This window comes from Elaeis guineensis, chromosome 4 (genome assembly GCF_000442705.2).
Source record: "Elaeis guineensis isolate ETL-2024a chromosome 4, EG11, whole genome shotgun sequence".
Classification (NCBI taxonomy): Eukaryota; Viridiplantae; Streptophyta; class Magnoliopsida; order Arecales; family Arecaceae; genus Elaeis; species Elaeis guineensis.
Genome location: NC_025996.2, coordinates 5,144,469 through 5,164,379, shown reverse-complemented (window position 1 = coordinate 5,164,379; position 19,911 = coordinate 5,144,469). Strand labels below are relative to the sequence as shown.

At 39.3% G+C, this 19,911-nt stretch overlaps 2 protein-coding genes and 1 pseudogene across 2 annotated transcripts; all 3 read left to right on the top strand.

The window, feature by feature from the left end:
• The first annotated feature begins 2,516 nt into the window (after positions 1 to 2,516).
• On the top strand, positions 2,517 to 5,509 carry LOC105044253 (uncharacterized). Its single transcript, XM_073255368.1, is given in 5 exon segments — positions 2,517 to 2,982; positions 2,985 to 3,374; positions 3,377 to 4,159; positions 4,162 to 4,877; positions 4,879 to 5,509. Coding segments are annotated over 5 exon segments (2,820 nt in total). The 5' UTR covers positions 2,517 to 2,570; the 3' UTR covers positions 5,398 to 5,509.
• A 4,466-nt stretch (positions 5,510 to 9,975) lies between these two features.
• On the top strand, positions 9,976 to 12,282 carry LOC140857229 (uncharacterized). Its single transcript, XM_073255987.1, has 4 exons — positions 9,976 to 10,503; positions 10,690 to 10,989; positions 11,125 to 11,476; positions 11,747 to 12,282. The coding sequence occupies exons 1-4, from the start codon at positions 9,976 to 9,978 to the stop codon at positions 12,280 to 12,282; spliced, it is 1,716 nt and encodes a 571-aa protein (XP_073112088.1).
• A 3,584-nt stretch (positions 12,283 to 15,866) lies between these two features.
• LOC140857228 (uncharacterized) lies at positions 15,867 to 19,209 on the top strand (annotated as a pseudogene).
• Positions 19,210 to 19,911: the final 702 nt, after the last annotated feature.

Sequence of the window (19,911 nt, the reverse complement as noted above, 5' to 3'; positions counted from 1 at the left end):
TTTAACATATGATGATGCATCACTTTTGATAAAACAGATAATCTATAAATGTTTGCAGTATTCTGGACAGTGAACATCGATTTTTATGTGATATTGCCTATCATTATTTTCAGATTATATTATTATATTGGTGTGATATGGAATTCTTACTGGGCTGTAAAGCTCACACCCCTTCATTTTCTTTTTCTTCTCAGAGTTACAAGATGTCCATGGTTGGCTATGGTATGGATTTGTGAGTGAGCGGATGCATAGATAGAGTACCATTGATACCTGATCAGAAGATTGAAGAATGTTAATTGTAATTATGCAAGTTTTATGAATTATTATTGAAATAAATTATTATGGTTGATAAGGTTGTAATGATTTAATTTGGCTTTGCATATTCTTTAGGGCTTGCTCTAAGGAGTGTGCGGCCATCACGTATCCGATCCGGATGTTAGTTCGGACGTGACATGTACCCTTCACATGCATTCCTCTTCTCACCTACTGACAATCCCAGCCGTATGTCTGCCTCCTTACTGGAAAATTTATCATCCCCACTGTCCGTAGTCCTAGCCAAATCCTAATATAAACATGTTAACAGAAAAGCATATTTAAGTACATGAGTGAAAGCTAGACGTGAACACTACATTGCACACATACAACATAAATCACAGACCACACACCCTGTGTGCATCGGAGCGAGCAGACCACCACAAGAGGGATCATTTATCTTGGTGGTTCGCGTTGCATGGCACTGCCATTCCAGCCAAATATTTCTATCTAGATTGTCTCATGTCACCCTTGCTCAACAGCTAAACAACTTAATTTGGAAGCATATGGTTCATTGCTCTCTTCCTCTCCATCATTGTCACTGGAATCCTCCAGCACCAACCTCACTGTTACCTCCAAGGCTGCGCATGACACTGAATTTGGAGATCTCTACTGTCATGCGGACAACCCTTCTCATCCCTCCCACCACGTTGATCATCCTCAACATGGTGGGGGTTGCTGCTGGCGTGTCGGATGCCATCAACCATTGGCGGACGTATGCATGTAAACGTGGGGTCAATTGACCTCACAAAAAAACTAAAGAATAAAAATATTGACCCTATATCTCATATGTTAGTAGAAAATTTGAAATTGATCCTACTAATTTTATGAATTAACCGCATATCTCATCTAAAATTTTAAAAAAAAATAAAAGATAAAAAAAACCATCTAAAAAGAGTAATTATGACCTGAATTTTTTTTTCTTTTAATGATTCGTATATGCAATCTCTCTTTCTTTTTTCTCTTTCTTTATTAATTACTTCTTTTTTATTTATCTTTTAATACTTCATTCCAATCCCATCCGTCCACTTTTTATATTTGAACCCCACATAAATTTATTTTTTTATATCTTAGAATAACTACCGCATCAAAAGATGAAAAGAGTAATTATAATCTATATTCTCTCTCTTTTTAATGACTCCCATATCATATCTCTCTCCTCTCTCATGCCATTTAGACCTCTCTCCTCTTTCTCATTCTTTCTCTTTCTTTATTTATTATTTTTATATTCATCTTTTAATACTCCATCTCAATATATGGTTCTATCCATCCATTCCTTACATTTAAATTCACATTAATTTATTTTTTATATCTTAATCAATCCAAATGCAATGAAAAATTTAAGAAGTCAATGCTATATATTATCTCTTCTTTCTTTCCTTCTTCTTCTTTTTGATTAGGGTTAGACCACCTTTTTTTATTAAAGAGGAATATATACGAATATGTTACAGTACAAAGGAAAATTGTGCTCGTCAGCCACCGAGGGGGTGTTGGCCACAGTATTTACCAGAGGTACCAATGAAATTTATTTTTTTCCAACAAATTTCTTTTATGACTAAACATAAATTATGGCTGAGATCTTTATTAGTTCCCAATATCGTTTGCAAAAGATGCTGGAAGTCTGTCTCGATCTCATGCCTTGTCCATTAATAAACTAAATTGCGTTATTGATGTCTTCCACTGTAAAAAGTTAATTCAAATCTGCTAAGTCGATCTGCTTGCCCGTGAACAAATTTTCCCATTCGGCAGCTGAGTTTGTTTTATTAGTCAAAGATCCAAAAAGCTCGGTGTAATGTTGAATGAAAGCGTCTTTGATTTGACCCTGCTTGACTAAGTGAGTGTCTTGATGCTTATGTTTTTTTTTTTTTTTTTTGATGAATTTTTTTTATGAATGTCTTGATGCTTGTGGTTGACAAGCAATATACATCTTCTGAAAAGACAGGAAAAACATTGCCTGTGACTGAGGCAGACCATATGATCTTTGCCATGACTTCAGCAACTAGTCCTTCTGTACTCCACTTTTGACTGATTCTGTGTAACTTAATCAAACTAAGAATTTTAGAAATTGTAAAAGCAACATAGAGGACCGTATACCGCCAAGCACACATTAAGATTTTTTTCTTTGTTCACACCCTTCAGTCAAGCTAAGCTTTGACTCCCTCGCGGTCTTCTCCCTACCCCTCCCTCATTCATTATAGCCGTGGAAACAAGGTAACAAAAGCAAAACCAATCTCTCTTCAATCCACAATCCTCCGTCCATGAAGACGGTCCAAATCCAGCCATTTCTCCTCCCCTTCCTTTTATTCTTTTCCTTCTCCTTCTTGAAAGCCGGAGCACAGACTGAACCACAAGCTCTCCTCAAATGGAAGTGCAGCTTGTTCCAGCCAGATGCTCTGAGCTCATGGTCCCTTGCCAACTCTACCACCCCATGCACATGGTTTGGTGTCCGCTGCAACTCCGCAGGCAGCGTCGTGCAGCTGAGCTTACCCAATGCCAACCTCAACGGCACCCTCCATGAATTAGACTTTGCTTCTCTTCCCAGCCTCACCAAGCTCAACCTCCTCTACGGCTCCATTCCTTCAAACATCTCTGCTCTGTCCAAGCTCACGTCATTAGACCTCAGCAGCAACAACTTCGTTGAATCCATTCCGCCAGAGATCGGTCAGCTCTCCGTCTGTACAACAACAATCTCAATGGGCCGATCCCATATCGGCTCAGCAATCTCCGAAAGGTACGCCATTTTGATCTGGGATCCAATTACCTGGAGAACCCAGACTACACCAAGTTCACCCCACTGCCTTCCGTGACTTATCTATCCCTATACCTCAATAGTCTGATAGGGAAGTTCCAACCATTCATACCCAACTGCACGAATTTAACGTACCTCGACCTCTCGCAGAACAACCTGACGGGTAAAATACCCGACTCCTTGTCGACCAATCTAGTTTACCTCGAGTCCCTAAATCTTACCGCCAACTTCTTTAAAGGTGTAATTCCTGTTTCCCTTGCAAATTTGACGAGGCTTCAAATCCTTCATCTTGGATTGAACAATCTCACCGGAGGATACCGCCTATCCTCGGGTCCATCTCTAGCCTTCGAATACTCGAACTCTATAACAATTCACTTGGCGGACCGATCCCTTCTTCTCTGGGACAGCTCCGGATGCTTGAGCACATCGATATCAAAGCAGCAGAATTGAAATCTACCATTCCTCCCGAGCTCGGCCTCTGTACTAATCTCAACTCTGTTGAGCTGTCCCTCAATCAACTGACAGGTGGCATTCCACAATCCTTCTCGGAGCTGACCAAGATGAGTCAGTTCACGATCTCGAGCAATTCGCTCTCTGGAGAGATCTCGCCGGACTTGTTCACGAATTGGACGGAGCTTATTTCCTTTCAGATACAGAACAATACGTTCTCTGGGCGAATCCCACCGGAGATTGGATCGGCCACAAAGCTGCAAATCCTATTCCTCTTCGACAACAACCTATCAGGTCCAATTCCTCCAGAGATTGGGAGGCTGGCCGACTTGCAGCAATTGGATCTATCGGAAAATGATCTCACTGGTCCGATCCCTCGGACAATAGGAAACCTCACACAGCTCACTTCCCTAGCCCTCTTCTACAACAACCTGAACGGCACAATCCCAGTAGAGATCGGAAACATGACGGCACTGACTAGCCTTGACCTCAGCAACAACCAATTGGAGGGTGAGCTGCCGGACACCATTGCTCAGCTTCCAAATCTTGAGTTCATTTCGGTCTTTAACAACAAGCTTAGCGGTCTCATCCCTCAAGACCTCGGCCAGAATGGGCTTTTGAACGCTGTCAGTTTTTCAAACAATAGCTTCACGGGGAATTGCCTCGAGGTTTATGCAAAGGCTTTGCTCTTCAATACTTCGCAGTGGATAACAACTACTTCACAGGCTCTCTACCGGCTTGCTCGCGCAACTGCTCGGAACTAGTCCGAGTCCGATTGGAGTGGAACCACTTCACGGGTGACATATCAGAAGCTTTCAGCATCCCTCCTACTCTAATCTTCTTGGATCTCAGCAGCAATGGTTTTTTTGAGACGATTCCGAGATCAATAGGTTCTATGTCTTCTCTCCAATCACTGCCCTTGAATAATAACAATTTGATTGGAGAAATACCTTCTTCATTGAAGAACTGCAAACAGCTGGTCGTTTTAGACCTTGGGGAGAATCGAATACATGGAAATATTCCAGAATGGTTAGGAGCGACACTATCATCGTTGAGAATCCTCCGTCTAAGATCGAATATGTTAACTGGTAGCATTCCTCCCCAGCTGTCCCTTCTGTCTTCGCTTCAACTCTTAGACCTTGCACACAATAATATCTCTGGAAGTATCCCACAGAGTTTGGGCAATCTTATGGCGATGGCAGATTGTACCCAAAAAAAAAGAAAGAGTTCATCTTACCACAGTGACTCCTTTTACTACATTGACAGTGTGTCCGTAACGTGGAAAGGAAAAGAGGCTGTTTTTGGAAGAACACTTTCATTAGTTGTGGGAATCGACCTATCAGGCAATCATCTCTGCTATGAGATCCCCTACAGAGCTAACAAATCTTTCAGGGCTAGTATTCCTGAACCTCTCAAGGAATCTTTTGGACGGAACTATTCCTAAGACGATCGGTAACCTAAGAAATCTGGAAGTTCTTGACGTGTCTATGAATTACTTATCAGGTACAATTCCCCTGAACATCTCTTCTCTGACATTCTTAGATTTCTTGAACTTATCAAACAACCACTTGTCCGGAGAGATACCATCTGGGCATCAACTACAAACACTTGATGATCCATCCATCTATAGTGGCAATGATGAACTTTGTGAATTTCCATTGAACAAAAATTGTTCAAGTGACCAAGCACCTGATGTTCAATTGTCAACTCATGATGATAGTGATGAAAAAATATGGTTGTATCTTAGCATGGGACCAGGATTTGTGGTGGGATTTTGGGGGTTCTTTGGTATTTTGTTCTTTAAGAGATTCTTGAGGCTTGCCTATTTCCGATACATTGATGACATATATGACAGGTTCTCTAGGATATCAACGAGGAGCATGTAAGGACTGCGGACCTTTTTTTTTTTTTAATTTCTGATGTAACGAAGGACTGCAAACTTGTTCCTTGTAGATTGACATGTTCATTTCCCATGAGAAATTTGGTATGTTTTATATGAATCTTGCTGCCTCAAGTTTCTAACGTAATAGTTGTACAGGAAGATGATTAGTGGTTCTTCAGAAATCAAGTACTATATCAAAACGAGATGCAAGCTTTACAGAGAAAAAGAAACCAGTCGGACCTTAATCAAAAATTCCTCGGGAGCAAGTCAAAAGGGTAGACAACGCACATCTAATAAATAATTTTCTTACCATGTTGATCTAAAACCAGAGCTTAATTTACTAATATAATGCAGAGACATAGTTTCTCCCAAAAAGGAAAAGGGAGAAAAAGACCACTAGGTCAATTAAAACCGTCAAATAGAGACATTTGTTGGGGACGATCAAGGTCATCAAGAAGTGTAAGGGAAATTTGTCGCAATGGAAACTACTCGATGGTGTGTTCGAATCTGCCGCATTAAGAGTCAGATTTATGGCTAGCGATTAGCTGGCAAAATAATATTTTATATAAGAGCTAGATATTACATCAATAAAAGCTCTTAAAGCCATGCTAAGATCAATTGATATAAAATAACAATGCTAAACGAAGAATGCTACGTTGCTCCCCTTTCATGCTTATGAACAATTCTCTTACCATATGGCAAGAGATAATTAATGCAACCATAGATTTAATGTTCGTCGATCATGAAGTTAATAATTTTTTATTTTTTTGATGGAAATGGAAGAAGCCTCAGGCTTCCATCAGAATTTATTAAGAACACAGCCATTTACATAAGAAGCGGGGAATTTACATAAAGCAAGTTCAGAACCTCCAATGCAACTTGCAGAACCAAAAGCAGAGGAACATAATAGAAATAGGGGTGGAGATATACAATATTCCTCTTTACAATTGTGAGACAGATAGATGTTTTGTTCCATATTGTCTTTTTCAATAGTCTGCTTACACAGGCAACTCCAGACTTGAAATGTGCCATGCCCCGAATCTAGTGTCTAGGTCGGCCACATGATATAGTTGTACACTCTCTGGAACAAAGCTCTAGAAAATATGCAAGACCTTAATATTCGTTATAACCTAAATTTTCATGAGCACAAATGATCTGAATTCATAATAAAATATTTCATATTAACCAATAACACTACTTATACAATTTACAAAACTCGATCATTCAACTAGTATTGATAATGCTTTATCTAATCAATTCTTTCAAAAGCGATCTAAACCATAGCCGAATACATGTATTCTAACTTTGAAAAAGAAAGAGAAGAATGGGGTTGTGAGACTTACGACTAATAAAAATTCCCACATATCAACATCAATATAATAATAATAACTAAGAAATTATCATTAATTGTCACTTATATAAATCTCATGCCATAAGATACCACAGTTATGAAACATGCATTAACAAACACATCCTTTTGTATAATAGATCACATCAAATAATTATCTCAAAAACAACATAAATCAAATCCAATCATATTTAGGTGCTCAGCTTTGGACTGTTGCAATCATATTTCCAGCCCATAACAGAGCATCCACAAAGTGACTAATCCTCTGAACTATCACAACCACATTTCAAGCCCATGGTAGAATACTAAAAAAATGGATAATCTAAGTCACAACTGGTGCTTGACTCCTAACTACTACAATCACGTCTCAAGCCCATGGTGAGGCACCAATAAAAGTAGCTAGTTTAAAGAACTACGAACACTTGACTCTAAACTACAATAACTATGTTTCAAGTCCATTGCAGAGTACTAGTAAAGTAGCTAGCCTAGAGCACCACAACCCAATATTCAGTTACAAAATTCAATTACATATTTGTTAGCTATTATAATTTAAGGTCACACTGTTATAAAATTCGATGTATATGATTATCGAAATTCATCCAAATTGAAATCATTTATATATGATTTATAATTTTATATAGAGCCATATATACTTAATAAATAAGTATATAGCTATCAAAATCATATGGAGCAAAATCACTGATGCACAAAGAGTTTTTACATAAATAGGTGATCGATATCTGAGAATTCTTATCTCTATTGTCAGTCAAATCGGGATACAGTAGCTATTAGTCTATGCGTAGTATGTCCATCCATATAAATTTAACTCATCCTCAATCAATCATTAGCACAAAAAATAATAAATTACAATTAGATTTCTATTTCAAAGCTCTAAAATTCAAATTATTCTAAATCTTAAATTTCTCGACCCATCTAATACCTGGATAATTAAACAAGAAAATTCAGAATTTATCTCAATTTAGGCATTAGAGTGTAAATCCCTTTACTTAGCATCCTTTTATCGAATTGATCACACTCTCATACCATTAAACCAATATCCAGGATTTATAATGAAAAATTATGATGAAATAATTTAAGAAAGCCATGACATGGCAAGTAAGATAGCAACATCTAACCATCCAAGGGGTTCAAATCTGAGTAATTGGTGGATTATGAACAAGAATCCACAGTGCATGATGGCAAATATGCTGATCTAAGACACTACTAGGGTTCACCGGGCCTACCATCGAATTCCCCAAATCACACTTCCAAAAAAATCCTTTGATCTAATTAGAGAGAAGAGAGAGAAAAGAGAGAAAGATAAAGAGAGAAAAGAGTGAAAAGAGAGAAGAAAGGGAAAGAGATTTTTTCTTCTTCTTTTTCATAGCAAGGAGCCTCCTCTCCCACTTCTCCTCCAACATGGAAAGGCTGGTGACCATAAACGGTGACCCACGGCAACACTTAGTCATGGCATCAGCTAGCAACGACGGTCAATCAACAGAGAGGAAAAATAAGAAGAAAAATAGGGGATGGAGAGGTTCATGTTGAAATGAGCTGTAGATCCCTCTGATTAGGAATGCAATCATCTAATTAGAGAGAAATATATTTGTATAATTCCTAAATTGAATCTCTCTGATTAGGAATGCAATCGTCTAATTAGAGAGAAATATATTTGTATAATTTCTAAATTGAATTCCTCTGATTAGGAATGTAATCGTCTAATTAGAGAGAAATATATTTGTATAATTCTTAAATTGAGCCTATAAAAATTAATAAAAAGGGCCCGTTTGGTCCTAGAGAAGTATCCCTTCTTTCTCTGAAATCTTCGTCTTCACCCTCTTTTCTATTCTTCTTCTGTTTATACTTCTGTTTGTCAACATGGTATCAGAGCCTATTTAGGGAACAGAGTGCTCTGTTCCGCCTCTTCAACCGTCGATCGTCCACAACTCAAATCTCTCCTTTCAAACAGAGTGGAATCTGTTCCCCCTTCAAACCATCACCGCTGCTCTCTCTGTGGATCCCTGCAAACCTTGAAAGCCATTCTCTGTTTTCGTTAAATCTCTCACTCTCTCTCTCGCATCCCTTCATCTTCATCACCGCCTCTGCTATGATCGCCGCCTCCACTGCCGCGGCCATCGTCACCACCGCCGCTGCCTGAGCCTTCTCCACTATGATCGCCGCCTCCGCTACCGCGGCCATCGTCGCCGCCGCCACTGCTGTCGCTGCTTCTGCCATTGCCACTGCAATCGCCACCGCTGTCGCTGCTACCGCCGCTGCCATCGACGCCATCACCATTTCCACCCAAGAACTACGGGGTTGAAAACGGTTCTCATCCCTTATTAGATGCTATTTTTTCTGGAGCAACAATGGAGCGTCCTGTTTTGGAGTTTCTGAATATTATCAAGGCACCTTTCATGGAAGCAGAGATTCGATATTTTTTCGTCATCTGAGTTTATCTCAGATCGTTGGTGAGAAAACTTCAATTTTCTCCCTCAAGATTGTTCTTGTTTACTTGATCATTTAAGTTTTTTTCTTATGGGTGATAAAACTCCTTTAACCATGGAGGATTTAGAAAAGTTAATGGTTAGGATGATGGAATCTCATATCTCGGGTAGTGAGTTTTCAAAGATCACCCTAGAAACTAACTCGGTCAAATTGGATGGGCCGGGTACCTACTTAAGTTGGATGCGACATGTTCGTCTAATTTTGGATTCTCACAATCTTGAGGGGTTTATAAGTGGTACTGCAAAAAGGCCAGAAGGAGATGGGATAGCTGTTAGACAGTGAAATTCTAATAACTCTCGGGTGGTAGCATGGCTCCTTGCCTCTATGGTACCAAGTGTTGCTCATACGGTTGAGGCACTAATGAATGCTTATGAGTTATGGCAGGCTGTAGCCACAACTTATTCTTATAAAAGCAATAATATGCATGCCCATAAGATCCAGCGAGAGCTTCGAGGACTTAATTAGGGTTTTCGATCTGTAACAGAGTATGTTGGAGAATTAAAAAGGTTGTGGAATGATTTTGATTTTTATAGTCCCTTTACCCCTACTCATCCTGGTGATGTTGATGTGTTTCGCAAATGGATAGAACGACAGCGACTTATGGATTTTTTGGATGGACTAATCTCAGAGTTTGAGTATCGACGCTCTTCTATTCTTAGTACACAGAAGTGGCCAACTCTTGATGAAACTATTTCTTTGGTTCTTAGTGAAGAAACTCGATTAACCACTATGTCTTCTTCTATGAACACAGCTATACGATCTGCACTTATGGTACAGCCTAATACTCTTGGAAGCTCTTCTCCTAATTCTGCTCAAGAAACTCAGCCTCGACCTCGTGGGGTTAAAATTTGTGACCACTGTCATAAGCCGGGCCACATCAAAGCTTACTGCTATGAGCTACATGGTCGTCCAAATAGAGGCCGTGGTCGTGGAGGTGGTCATTTTGGTAGAGACCGAGGTCAGTATAATCAGGCTCATTTTTCTTCTATGGGAGATTTATCAGTTGAAGAAATGCAACTTTTGAAAAAATTCAGATCTGGTGTAAATATTTCTGAAAGCAACACTTCCACAGAAGATTCTTCAAATCAACCAGCTAGTTCTCAGGATAATTTTGCCCAAATAGGTATCAGTGATCAAATTCATGCTCTTAACTGTAGTAATTTTTCTCCATGGGTTGTTGATTCTGGAGCATCCAATCATATGACTGGATCTTTTAGAGATTTTGTGTCTTATATTCCCTGTTCTGGTCGTGATAAAGTTCGTCTTGCTGATGGCTCCTTTACCCCTATTTTTGGAAAAAAATCTATCAAATGCACTTTCGAATTACCCTTATCATCTGTTCTACATGTCCCAAGATTTTCCATAAATCTCCTATCCATTAGTGCTATTACAAATGATCTTGATTGTGCCGTAACTTTTTTTAAAACACATTGTGTCTTTCAGGAACCAAAGACAGGGAGAAAACTTGGGACTAGCATAATGCATAATGGGCTCTACTATTTGGAGGGAGGAGTGTCTGAAGGTTACTCAGAAACCAGTTTGACTATTTCATCTTCACAAAAGGAAGATCTGTTGCTCCAATACCGCAGGCTTGGTCATCTTTCATTTACTCTCTTAGCTCGTATATTTCCAACTGTTTTTGAAACATATAAAGAGAAGCTTGTATGTGATGCCTGTGAACTAGCTAAACACACTAGAAGTACTTATCCAAACTCAGGCCGACGTAGTAAAGCAATGTTTGAGGTAGTTCATTCTGATGTATGGGGACCCTGTGGGACCACCGCTATTTCTGGTCATCGGTGGTTCGTCACTTTTATTGATTGTTTTAGTCGTTGCACTTGGGTTTATCTATTAAAAAATAAGAATGAAGTATTTCAGTTATTTAGAGATTTTCATAAAATGATTGGTACTCAATATGGAGCAACTCTTAAGATTTTTCGCTCTGACAATGGGACAGAATATCTTAATAAAGAATGTGAGGAGTATATACATAATAATAGAATTATACATCAAACGACGTGTGTTGACACACCAGCTCAAAATGGAGTTGCTGAAAGAAAGAATAGACACCTTCTTGAAGTGACAAGATGTTTGATGTTTTCTATGAATGTTCCTATTGCTTTACGGAAACCTACTCGTCATGCTGGTATTCCTACTCCCATCCATTTTATATTAGATAATGATGATCTAAATGTTCCTATTGCTTTACGGAAACCTACTCGTCATGCTGGTATTCCTACTCGACTTAAGGATGGAGTAGGGTACAAACATGACATCACTAACTTTGTATCCTATGAGTCTCTCTCTCCATCTTATTAGAGTTTTATAGCTTCTTTGTCCTCTGTCTCCATACCCGAGAACTGGAAGGTTGCTAAGAAAAAATTCAAGTGGAAAGCCGCCATGCTTGAAGAAATGCAAGCACTAGAAAAAAATAATATATGAAAACTTGTACCTTTGCCAGCTGGTAAACAAACTGTGGGATGCAAATGAATTTTTACAGTTAAACAGACACCTGAGGGTACTGTTGAACGGTACAAAGCTCGCTTGGTAGCAAAAGGATATACACAGACTTATGGCATCGACTATGATGAAACTTTTGCACCTATTGCAAAAATGAACTCTGTTAGAACCCTTATATCATGTGCTGCAAATTTCGGATGGGATCTGTTCCAGCTCGATGTAAAGAACGCTTTTCTTCATGGAGAACTTCAGGAGGAAGTATATATGGATGTTCCTTCAGGATTTGCTACTACTCAAATAGTGGGCAAAGTATGCCAGTTACGACGATCTCTTTATGGTTTAAAGCAGTCACCTCATGCTTGGTTCGATCGCTTCCGACAAGCAATCATTCAGATAGGATATAAACAGAGCAATGCAGATCACACACTCTTCTTTCGGCACAACAAGGATAAGATTGCTGTTTTGATTGTCTATGTTGATGATATTGTGGTCACAGAAAATGATTCTGAGGAGATAGCTCATTTGAAGGCTCAGTTGGCACAGGCATTTGAGGTGAAGGATCTTGGACATCTTTGATATTTTCTTGGGATAGAAGTTGCTCGTTCTTCAAAAAGAATTTTTCTCTCCCAAAGAAAATATATTCTAGATCTTCTTACAGAAGTCGGTATGTTGGGATGTCGACCTATTGCTACTCCTATTGAACAAAATCATCGACTAGTAGCTGATATCGGTGTCCCTATTGATCGAAAACGTTATCAACGATTGGTAGGACGTTTGATTTATCTATCTCATACACGGCCTGATATTACATTCGCCGTTAGTGTGGTAAGTCAGTTTATGTATGATCCACGTTCAGTTCATATGGATGCTGTGACACGAATACTTTGTTACCTCAAAAGCTGTCCTGGTCGTGGTTTACTTTATTCTAATCATGGCAACCTACGGGTGGAGTGTTATACAGATGCTGATTGGGCTGGATCACTTGATGACCATCATTCTACCTCAGGTTACTGTACTTTTATTGGAGGTAATCTAGTCACTTGACGAAGTAAGAAACAGAATGTAGTTGCTCGATCTACTGCTGAAGCAGAGTATCGAGCTATGGCACATGGCGTGTGCAAAATTTTATGGTTGCAGATCTTGTTATTGGATCTAGGTCTTTATCAGTCATCGCCCCTTATGCTATATTGTGACAACAAGGCAGCAATCAATATTGCTAATAATCTAGTACAGCATGATCGGACGAAGCACATCGAGATCGATCGATATTTTATCAAGAAAAAGCTTGATGCCATAATCATTTGTATGCCTTATGTGCGATCTGCTAGTCAACTAGCAGACATTTTGACCAAAGGTCTTAGTATGCCTTCTTTTTCATTTATTCGTGACAAGATGGGTCTTTATGATATCTATAACCCATCTTGAGGGAGAGTGTTGAAATGAGCTGTAGATCCCTCTGATTAGGAATGCAATCATCTAATTAGAGGGAAATATATTTGTATAATTCCTAAATTGAATCCCTCTGATTAGGAATGCAATCGTCTAATTAGAGGAAAATATATTTGTATAATTCTTAAATTGAATCCCTCTGATTAGGAATGTAATCGTCTAATTAGAGGAAAATATATTTGTATAATTCCTAAATTGAGCCCATGAAAATTAATAAAAAGGGCCCGTTTGGTCCTAAAGAAGTATCCCTTCTTCCTCTGAAATCTTCGTCTTCACCATCTTTTCTATTCTTCTTCTGTTTATACTTCTGTTTGTCAACGGCTCTCTCCTTTCTTTTCCATCATGATCGATTCTTTGTCCGGCAACCATTGCCTCATGTGAGGCCTCAGAGCACCCAAGGGAGCAAGGAAGACTAGACCAAACCAACAGCCTACAGCTGGCAACAGTGGATGGCATAATAGGGAAAAGAACCCGAAATAGGGGCCCCTATTTCATACATGGGTTCTGATGACTCACCCACCCAAACGAGGTGTAATGACAGCCATTAAATCGGGAAAAGAAAATAGAAAAAGACCTTGAGTTCTTTGCCTAAGTCCGGCATAACCAAAATAGAAATCTAGTGATCTGTTTGTGATGGAAAACCCAGGAAAACTTGACAAAAGATCTTGGAACTGGCAGCAATCTCATGGGATCTTAATAGAGTCGAAGGAGGAATGGATCTGCCATTTATGGCTAAGATCCCAAGTTTAGTCCAAATTTGGATGCCCTATGCTGTCTAAGTTCAATCAGAGTTGGGGAGGGAAGAAGACTCCAATTGGGAGTCTTCTTCTCCTTCAGCACATGCCAAGCACGCACTATCCCATAGGTCATAGATCAAAATTAACATATCCGAAGTTTCACACTTTGAATGTGCTCGGTGCACATTACTTGCTTGCTCTTACATAGTCTTCCTCTTAAAGTGCTTGCTTCACTAGATCTTGATGTAAAGAATTATTTAGCATTTCAAGACTACATTCTTTCCATCCATAATACATATCATCTTCTCTTGATCTCTTTCAAATAAATAATAACCTCCGAACTTTGGATTAAAATATCATAATTCTTTACCTGTGCAATTAATTACTCTAGATCAATTTTATATAGAAATCATAATCGATCTAATCGACTCTTATCAAGAATAGAAAATGAGATGAGCATGAATTGCTCTTCATCATCCATTGCCTTCTTTCTTCTCTAAACTTCCCTCATGTTCTAATGATTATACCTTTATCATATGAAAACCTAAAGGCCCTTCAAGTAGGTAGAAAAATAATGCCGAAGTTAGCAGAAGGATATCTATGCCAACACATTTCAAATCCAAGCCCGACCAAAGATTATCAATCTATTAATCCTAAATTTAAGATGTCCAAAGTTTTTCTTATCATTGCCCACAAGAAAAGAACCTATCCTCAAGTCCCTCTCTGGCCTTCAAATACTCGAACTATATAACAATTCACTTGGACTCATCCCTCCTCTAGGATAGCTCCGTATGCTTGGGCACATCGATATCAAGGTAACAGGATTGAACTCCACCATTCCTTCTGAGCTTGGCCTCCATACAAAGCTCACCTCCCTTGAGCTGTCCCTAAATCCACTCACAAGTTGACCACCACAATCCTTCTTGGAGCTAACCAAACTGAGGGAGTTCGGAATCTCGAGCAATTCGCTCTCTGGTGAGTTCTCCCGGAGTACTTCACAAATTGGACGGAGCTTATTTTCTTTTAGACACAAAATAAGTTCACCGGTCAAAGCCCACCGTACGGAGATTGGATTGGCCATGAAGCTGCAAATCCTATTCCTCTCCTCCAACAAGCTATGAGGTCCAATCCTGCCAGAGATTAGGAGGTTGGCTGACTTGTAGCAATTGGATCAATCGGTAAATTCAATCACAAGTTCAATCCCTAGAACAATATGAAGCCTCGCACAGCTTACTACCTTGCACCTCTTCTACAACAACCTAAACGGCAAAATCCCAGCAGAGATCAAAAACATGACGGCATGGACTATCCTAGATATGGACATCAACCAATTGGAAGGGAGCTACCGGACTCAGCTTGACTATGTATCAGTCTTCAACAACCACCTATTGTCATGCTCTGAACCCAACAAATGGATCAAGGATGCGATACTCGCACATTCTCTGAGACAAGACTCTAAAGAATATACATCTTAAAATTCATTACAATCTCAAGGTGATCTCAATTCTTAACAAATATTCCACATTAACAAATATCGAACCTTATACAATTAGGAGTAGAACTAGGCCGAGCTGAGCCAAGTATACCCGAGCCCAGTCCAAAAATTATTTTTGGGCTTCAGGCTGGGCTTAGGCCCAATGAATGTGTAAAAATCCCACCCCAAGCCCAGCCCAAAACCATTTGGACTGGCCTGATCCCATGCGTGCCCTCTCCCTCTCCTCCACCTCATCCTCCACTGCCGCAGCCGAGACTGCCTTCGAGACCATCTCCGACGCCTCCATCTCTACCAACTCCACCCCCTCCCGATAATCGGCATCGCCGTCCAATCACAAGTCACCAGCTTTCGGAGCTCAATCCTTTTCCGCTACCCCCCTCCAGCTCTCCGACGGCAGCGAAGGCCCGCATCGAGGCCACTTGATGGAGATTTCTTCCTCTCCAGGCCGATCGAACGGCAGGCATTCTCAGGCTCGCTCGATGTCGTTTGCCTTTCTCTGGCCCGCTCATGAAGAAGAAGATCCAAATATCTCAAGGAGGCTCTGGAAGCTATCCCTCTTCCGACGAAGCCTCTCGGAGAAACTGCCGCCCCTAGGTGCCTCTCTCCAGTCCATCGTGCCTTTCTCGATCCCCCTCCAGAGCTTCACCACCCGACGAAGTGCATCCAATGATGTACCTCCTCAAAAAGAAAGAAGAACAGAGTTATGAAAGATTAAGAAGTGAAGAACAATAGCCTATAGTCGGGCTACAATTGGGCTCGGGTCTAGGCCGAACCAATGGTAGGCCCGAGCCCGGTCCGAAAAATGAAATGGGCTAAATTTTTGAGCCCAAACTCTTTCTGATTTTGTTCGGGGCTGGTCCGAAACCCGACCCATAGTCAGACCGACCCGAAGCCCATTGGGTCGGTTCGAGCCCATTTGCAATCCTATATACAATATATAGAACTTGATCATCCTACTGTTATTGTTGATGCTCTATCTAATCATTTCTTTCAATTCGAGATCTCAATCTTAAATCAATCATGAGTATCCTACTACTCTGAAAAAAAAATGATTGTGAGCTTTATAATCCAGTAAGAATCCTCCACACACACCAGCATGAATATGAAATATCTTTTAAAAAATATATATAACTGATAGAAAAATAATAAGATTCATACATCATCTATTTAATAGTTGAATAATATCATCACGTATAATTTTATTAAACATATCACATATCATCAATTAATAATTCTATTCAACAATAATTCAATGAGATAGCTTATCATTTAATGATTAACATAGTTCTGATTCGAACAATATTATTATTCTGGCACTGGACTAAATTCACTCGCACTCCAATCTATAATAGGCCAAATACACACCACATTTCTATCTGTGGCTAGCAACCATATCTCAACTTGCAGCTGACATCACAAACATCATGTTTCACACATACCAGCTAATCTAAATATCCTTCAATTAGACAATTCATCATCTTCATTTGACTTCAATATTATATTTAATCATAATCATACTCTAGCCCATGGCAAGGTAAAATATCTCAGCCTACAGCTGACCAACACACACTACATTTTTTGCATGGCCAATTAGTCCAGACACTGACCATGCTCTATCCATGTTATTAAAGTCATAATATAATTTTCAGCATTAGATTAGTTACAGTCAGACTCCAACCATGGCAGGCCAAAATAATGCTGCATCTCGATCCAAAACTGTCTTAGTATATACACCATATTTGTTGCATGATTGACTAATCTAGATGCCGGCCACCCCATCCATTATGTTAGATCATATTTTTCATTACACAACACGATATTTATAATTAAGCATCAATTAGTCATTAACAATGCATAATACTCATACCAACATGTATATAAAATATACGACAATCATATAGGTGCATCTCTATGTTATTTTACATAATCATATAGATGACCATGTAGAAGAACCCGATTTCTATCAGTGATTGACTTAAACATAGTAAATGATGAATTCATTGACTTATGAACCCAGGATAAAATATTCGACTCAACACCATCTTGTCCTGACAATTGCTCATCTACAGAGCCAATCTTCATCATCAAATCTATTATAACATAAAAGACCCCTAATAAAAAAATTATAGAAAAATCAAGATAGATGGTTGTCTGATGCTAATCTTGGACTGCAAATCTTACAACCTAGTCTAAGACACCTCCTAGCATCGACTCAAACCTATCATGTACCTGGACCCTCCGCCGGCATCCATAAAATCTCTAGAGAAAAAAATCCATAAAGAGAGAAAGTTATAAAGAGAGACACTCATAGAGAGAGCGAAGAGAGAAGGTAGAGAAAGGAGAGGGGGAAGAAAGAGAAATTCTTTCTTGTTTTTCCTTTTTCTTTTCTTTTTTTTGTTTTTCTTTTTCTTCTTTCTTTCTCTTTTTGTTTCCTTTCTTCTTCCTCTTTCCCTCATTTCTTCTTTCTTCTTCCTTTAAAACAGAGCACCCGATTCCCCTCCCCTCTTTATCCTATCATGGCTGAGGAACTTGACTTGACGGCTGATGGCAAGACTCAATGCTGACCAGGAGATAACCCCAGCATCAGCCACAATCGTTGATGGTTGGCAAAACAAAAGGACTTGCCCGAGTCTGATCTTCAGCACTTTACAGTAGATAACAACTACTTCACAGGCTCGCTACCGGCTTGCTTGCACAACTGATTAGAACTTGCGTGAGTCCGGTTGGGGTCCAACCACTTCACTGGAGACATATCATAAGCTTTAACCATCAAATCGTGAACTAATTTACTTGGATCTTAGCAGCAATGGTTTTTCTGGGACGATTCCAAGATCACTAGGTTCTCTATCTTCACTCCAATCACTGCACTTGAACAATAATAGTTTGATTGTGAGAATTGCCTTCTTCATTGAACAACAGCAAGCAATTGGTCGTTTTAGACCTCAGGAAGAACCAAATCTGTGAAAATATTCCAAAATGGTTAGGAGAGAAACTTTCATCTAAGCATCCTCCTTCTATGATTGAATATGCTAAGTGGTAGCATTCCTCCCTAGATATCACTTCTTTCTTCACTTCAGCTCTTAAATCTTGCACACAGTAATATCTCAGGAAATATCCCATAGAGTTTGGGCAATCTTAACGCTATGGCTAGGATGAAACCGATGCCAAAAGGCACCCAAGAGGAACTTTCATCTTACAGGGACAACGTTTTATTAAGCTGGAGAGGAAGAAAGCATGTTTGTCAAGAAACGCCTTCATTAGTTGTAGGAATTGATCTTTCAAGCAATTCTCTTTATCATGAGATCCCTATAAAGCTGTACCAAGTCTTTCAGGTCTAGTATTTCTGAACCTTTCAAGGAATCTTTTGCATGGACATATTCCAGAAATGATTGGTAGCTTAAGAAGTCTAGAAGTTTGTGACTAGTCCATGAATCATTTACCAGGCACAGTTTTTGTAAGCATCTCTTCTCTGATATTCTTGGATTTATTGAACTTATCAAACAACCACTTGTTAGGACAGATACCCTCTAGCAATCAACTGCAAACACCTGATGATCCATCCATTTACAGTGGCAATGATGAACTTTGTGGATCTCCATCGTCCAAAAATTGTACAACCGACCAAGCATCCGATGTTCATTGGTCAACTGATGATGGTGACAAAAAAATATGGCCATATCTCAGTACGGGAACAGGATTAGTGGTGGGACTTCGGGGTACTTGGGTATTTCAATCTTTAACAGATCCTGGAGGCTTGCCTATTTCCGATACATTGACGATAAATATGATAGGTGTCACGCCCCGAACCCAACACCCGGGTAGGATACGTGATGGCCGCACACTCCTTAGAGCAAGCCCTAAAGAATATGCAAGGCCAAATTAAATCACTACAACCTTAACATCCATAATAATTAATTTCAATAATAATTCATAAAATCTTGCATAATTACAATTAATATTCCTTCAATCCTCTGATCAGGTATCAACGGTACTCTATCTATGCATCCGCTCACTCACAAATCCATACCATAGCCAACCATGGACATCTTATAACTCTGAGAAGAAAGAAAATGAAGGGGTGTGAGCTTTACAGCCCAGTAAGAATTTCCATATCACACCAATATAATAATATAATCTGAAAATAATGATAGGCAATAACACATAAAAGTCGATGTTCACTGTCCAGAATACTGCAAACATTTATAGATTATCTGTTTATCAAAAGAGATGCATCATCATATGTTAAATAAGTGAAACAATTTTATTCAACGATTGTTTCATGTCTTATCTTTCTATTTTCTTCTATTATCACATCATCTTTAATCCTTTCTTTTTGGTTTTAGCTTAAGCTTTGGCTTTGGCTTTGGCTTTGGACTACCAGGATCATGCGACGATCTTTTATTCGGATCGATTTCTGTGATCTTCCTCGGATCGAAATATTCATGATCTTTCTCGGATCAAAGTGGCCATGATCTTTCTCGGATCAAATCATTCATGATCTTTCTCGGATCAGATTCTTCATGA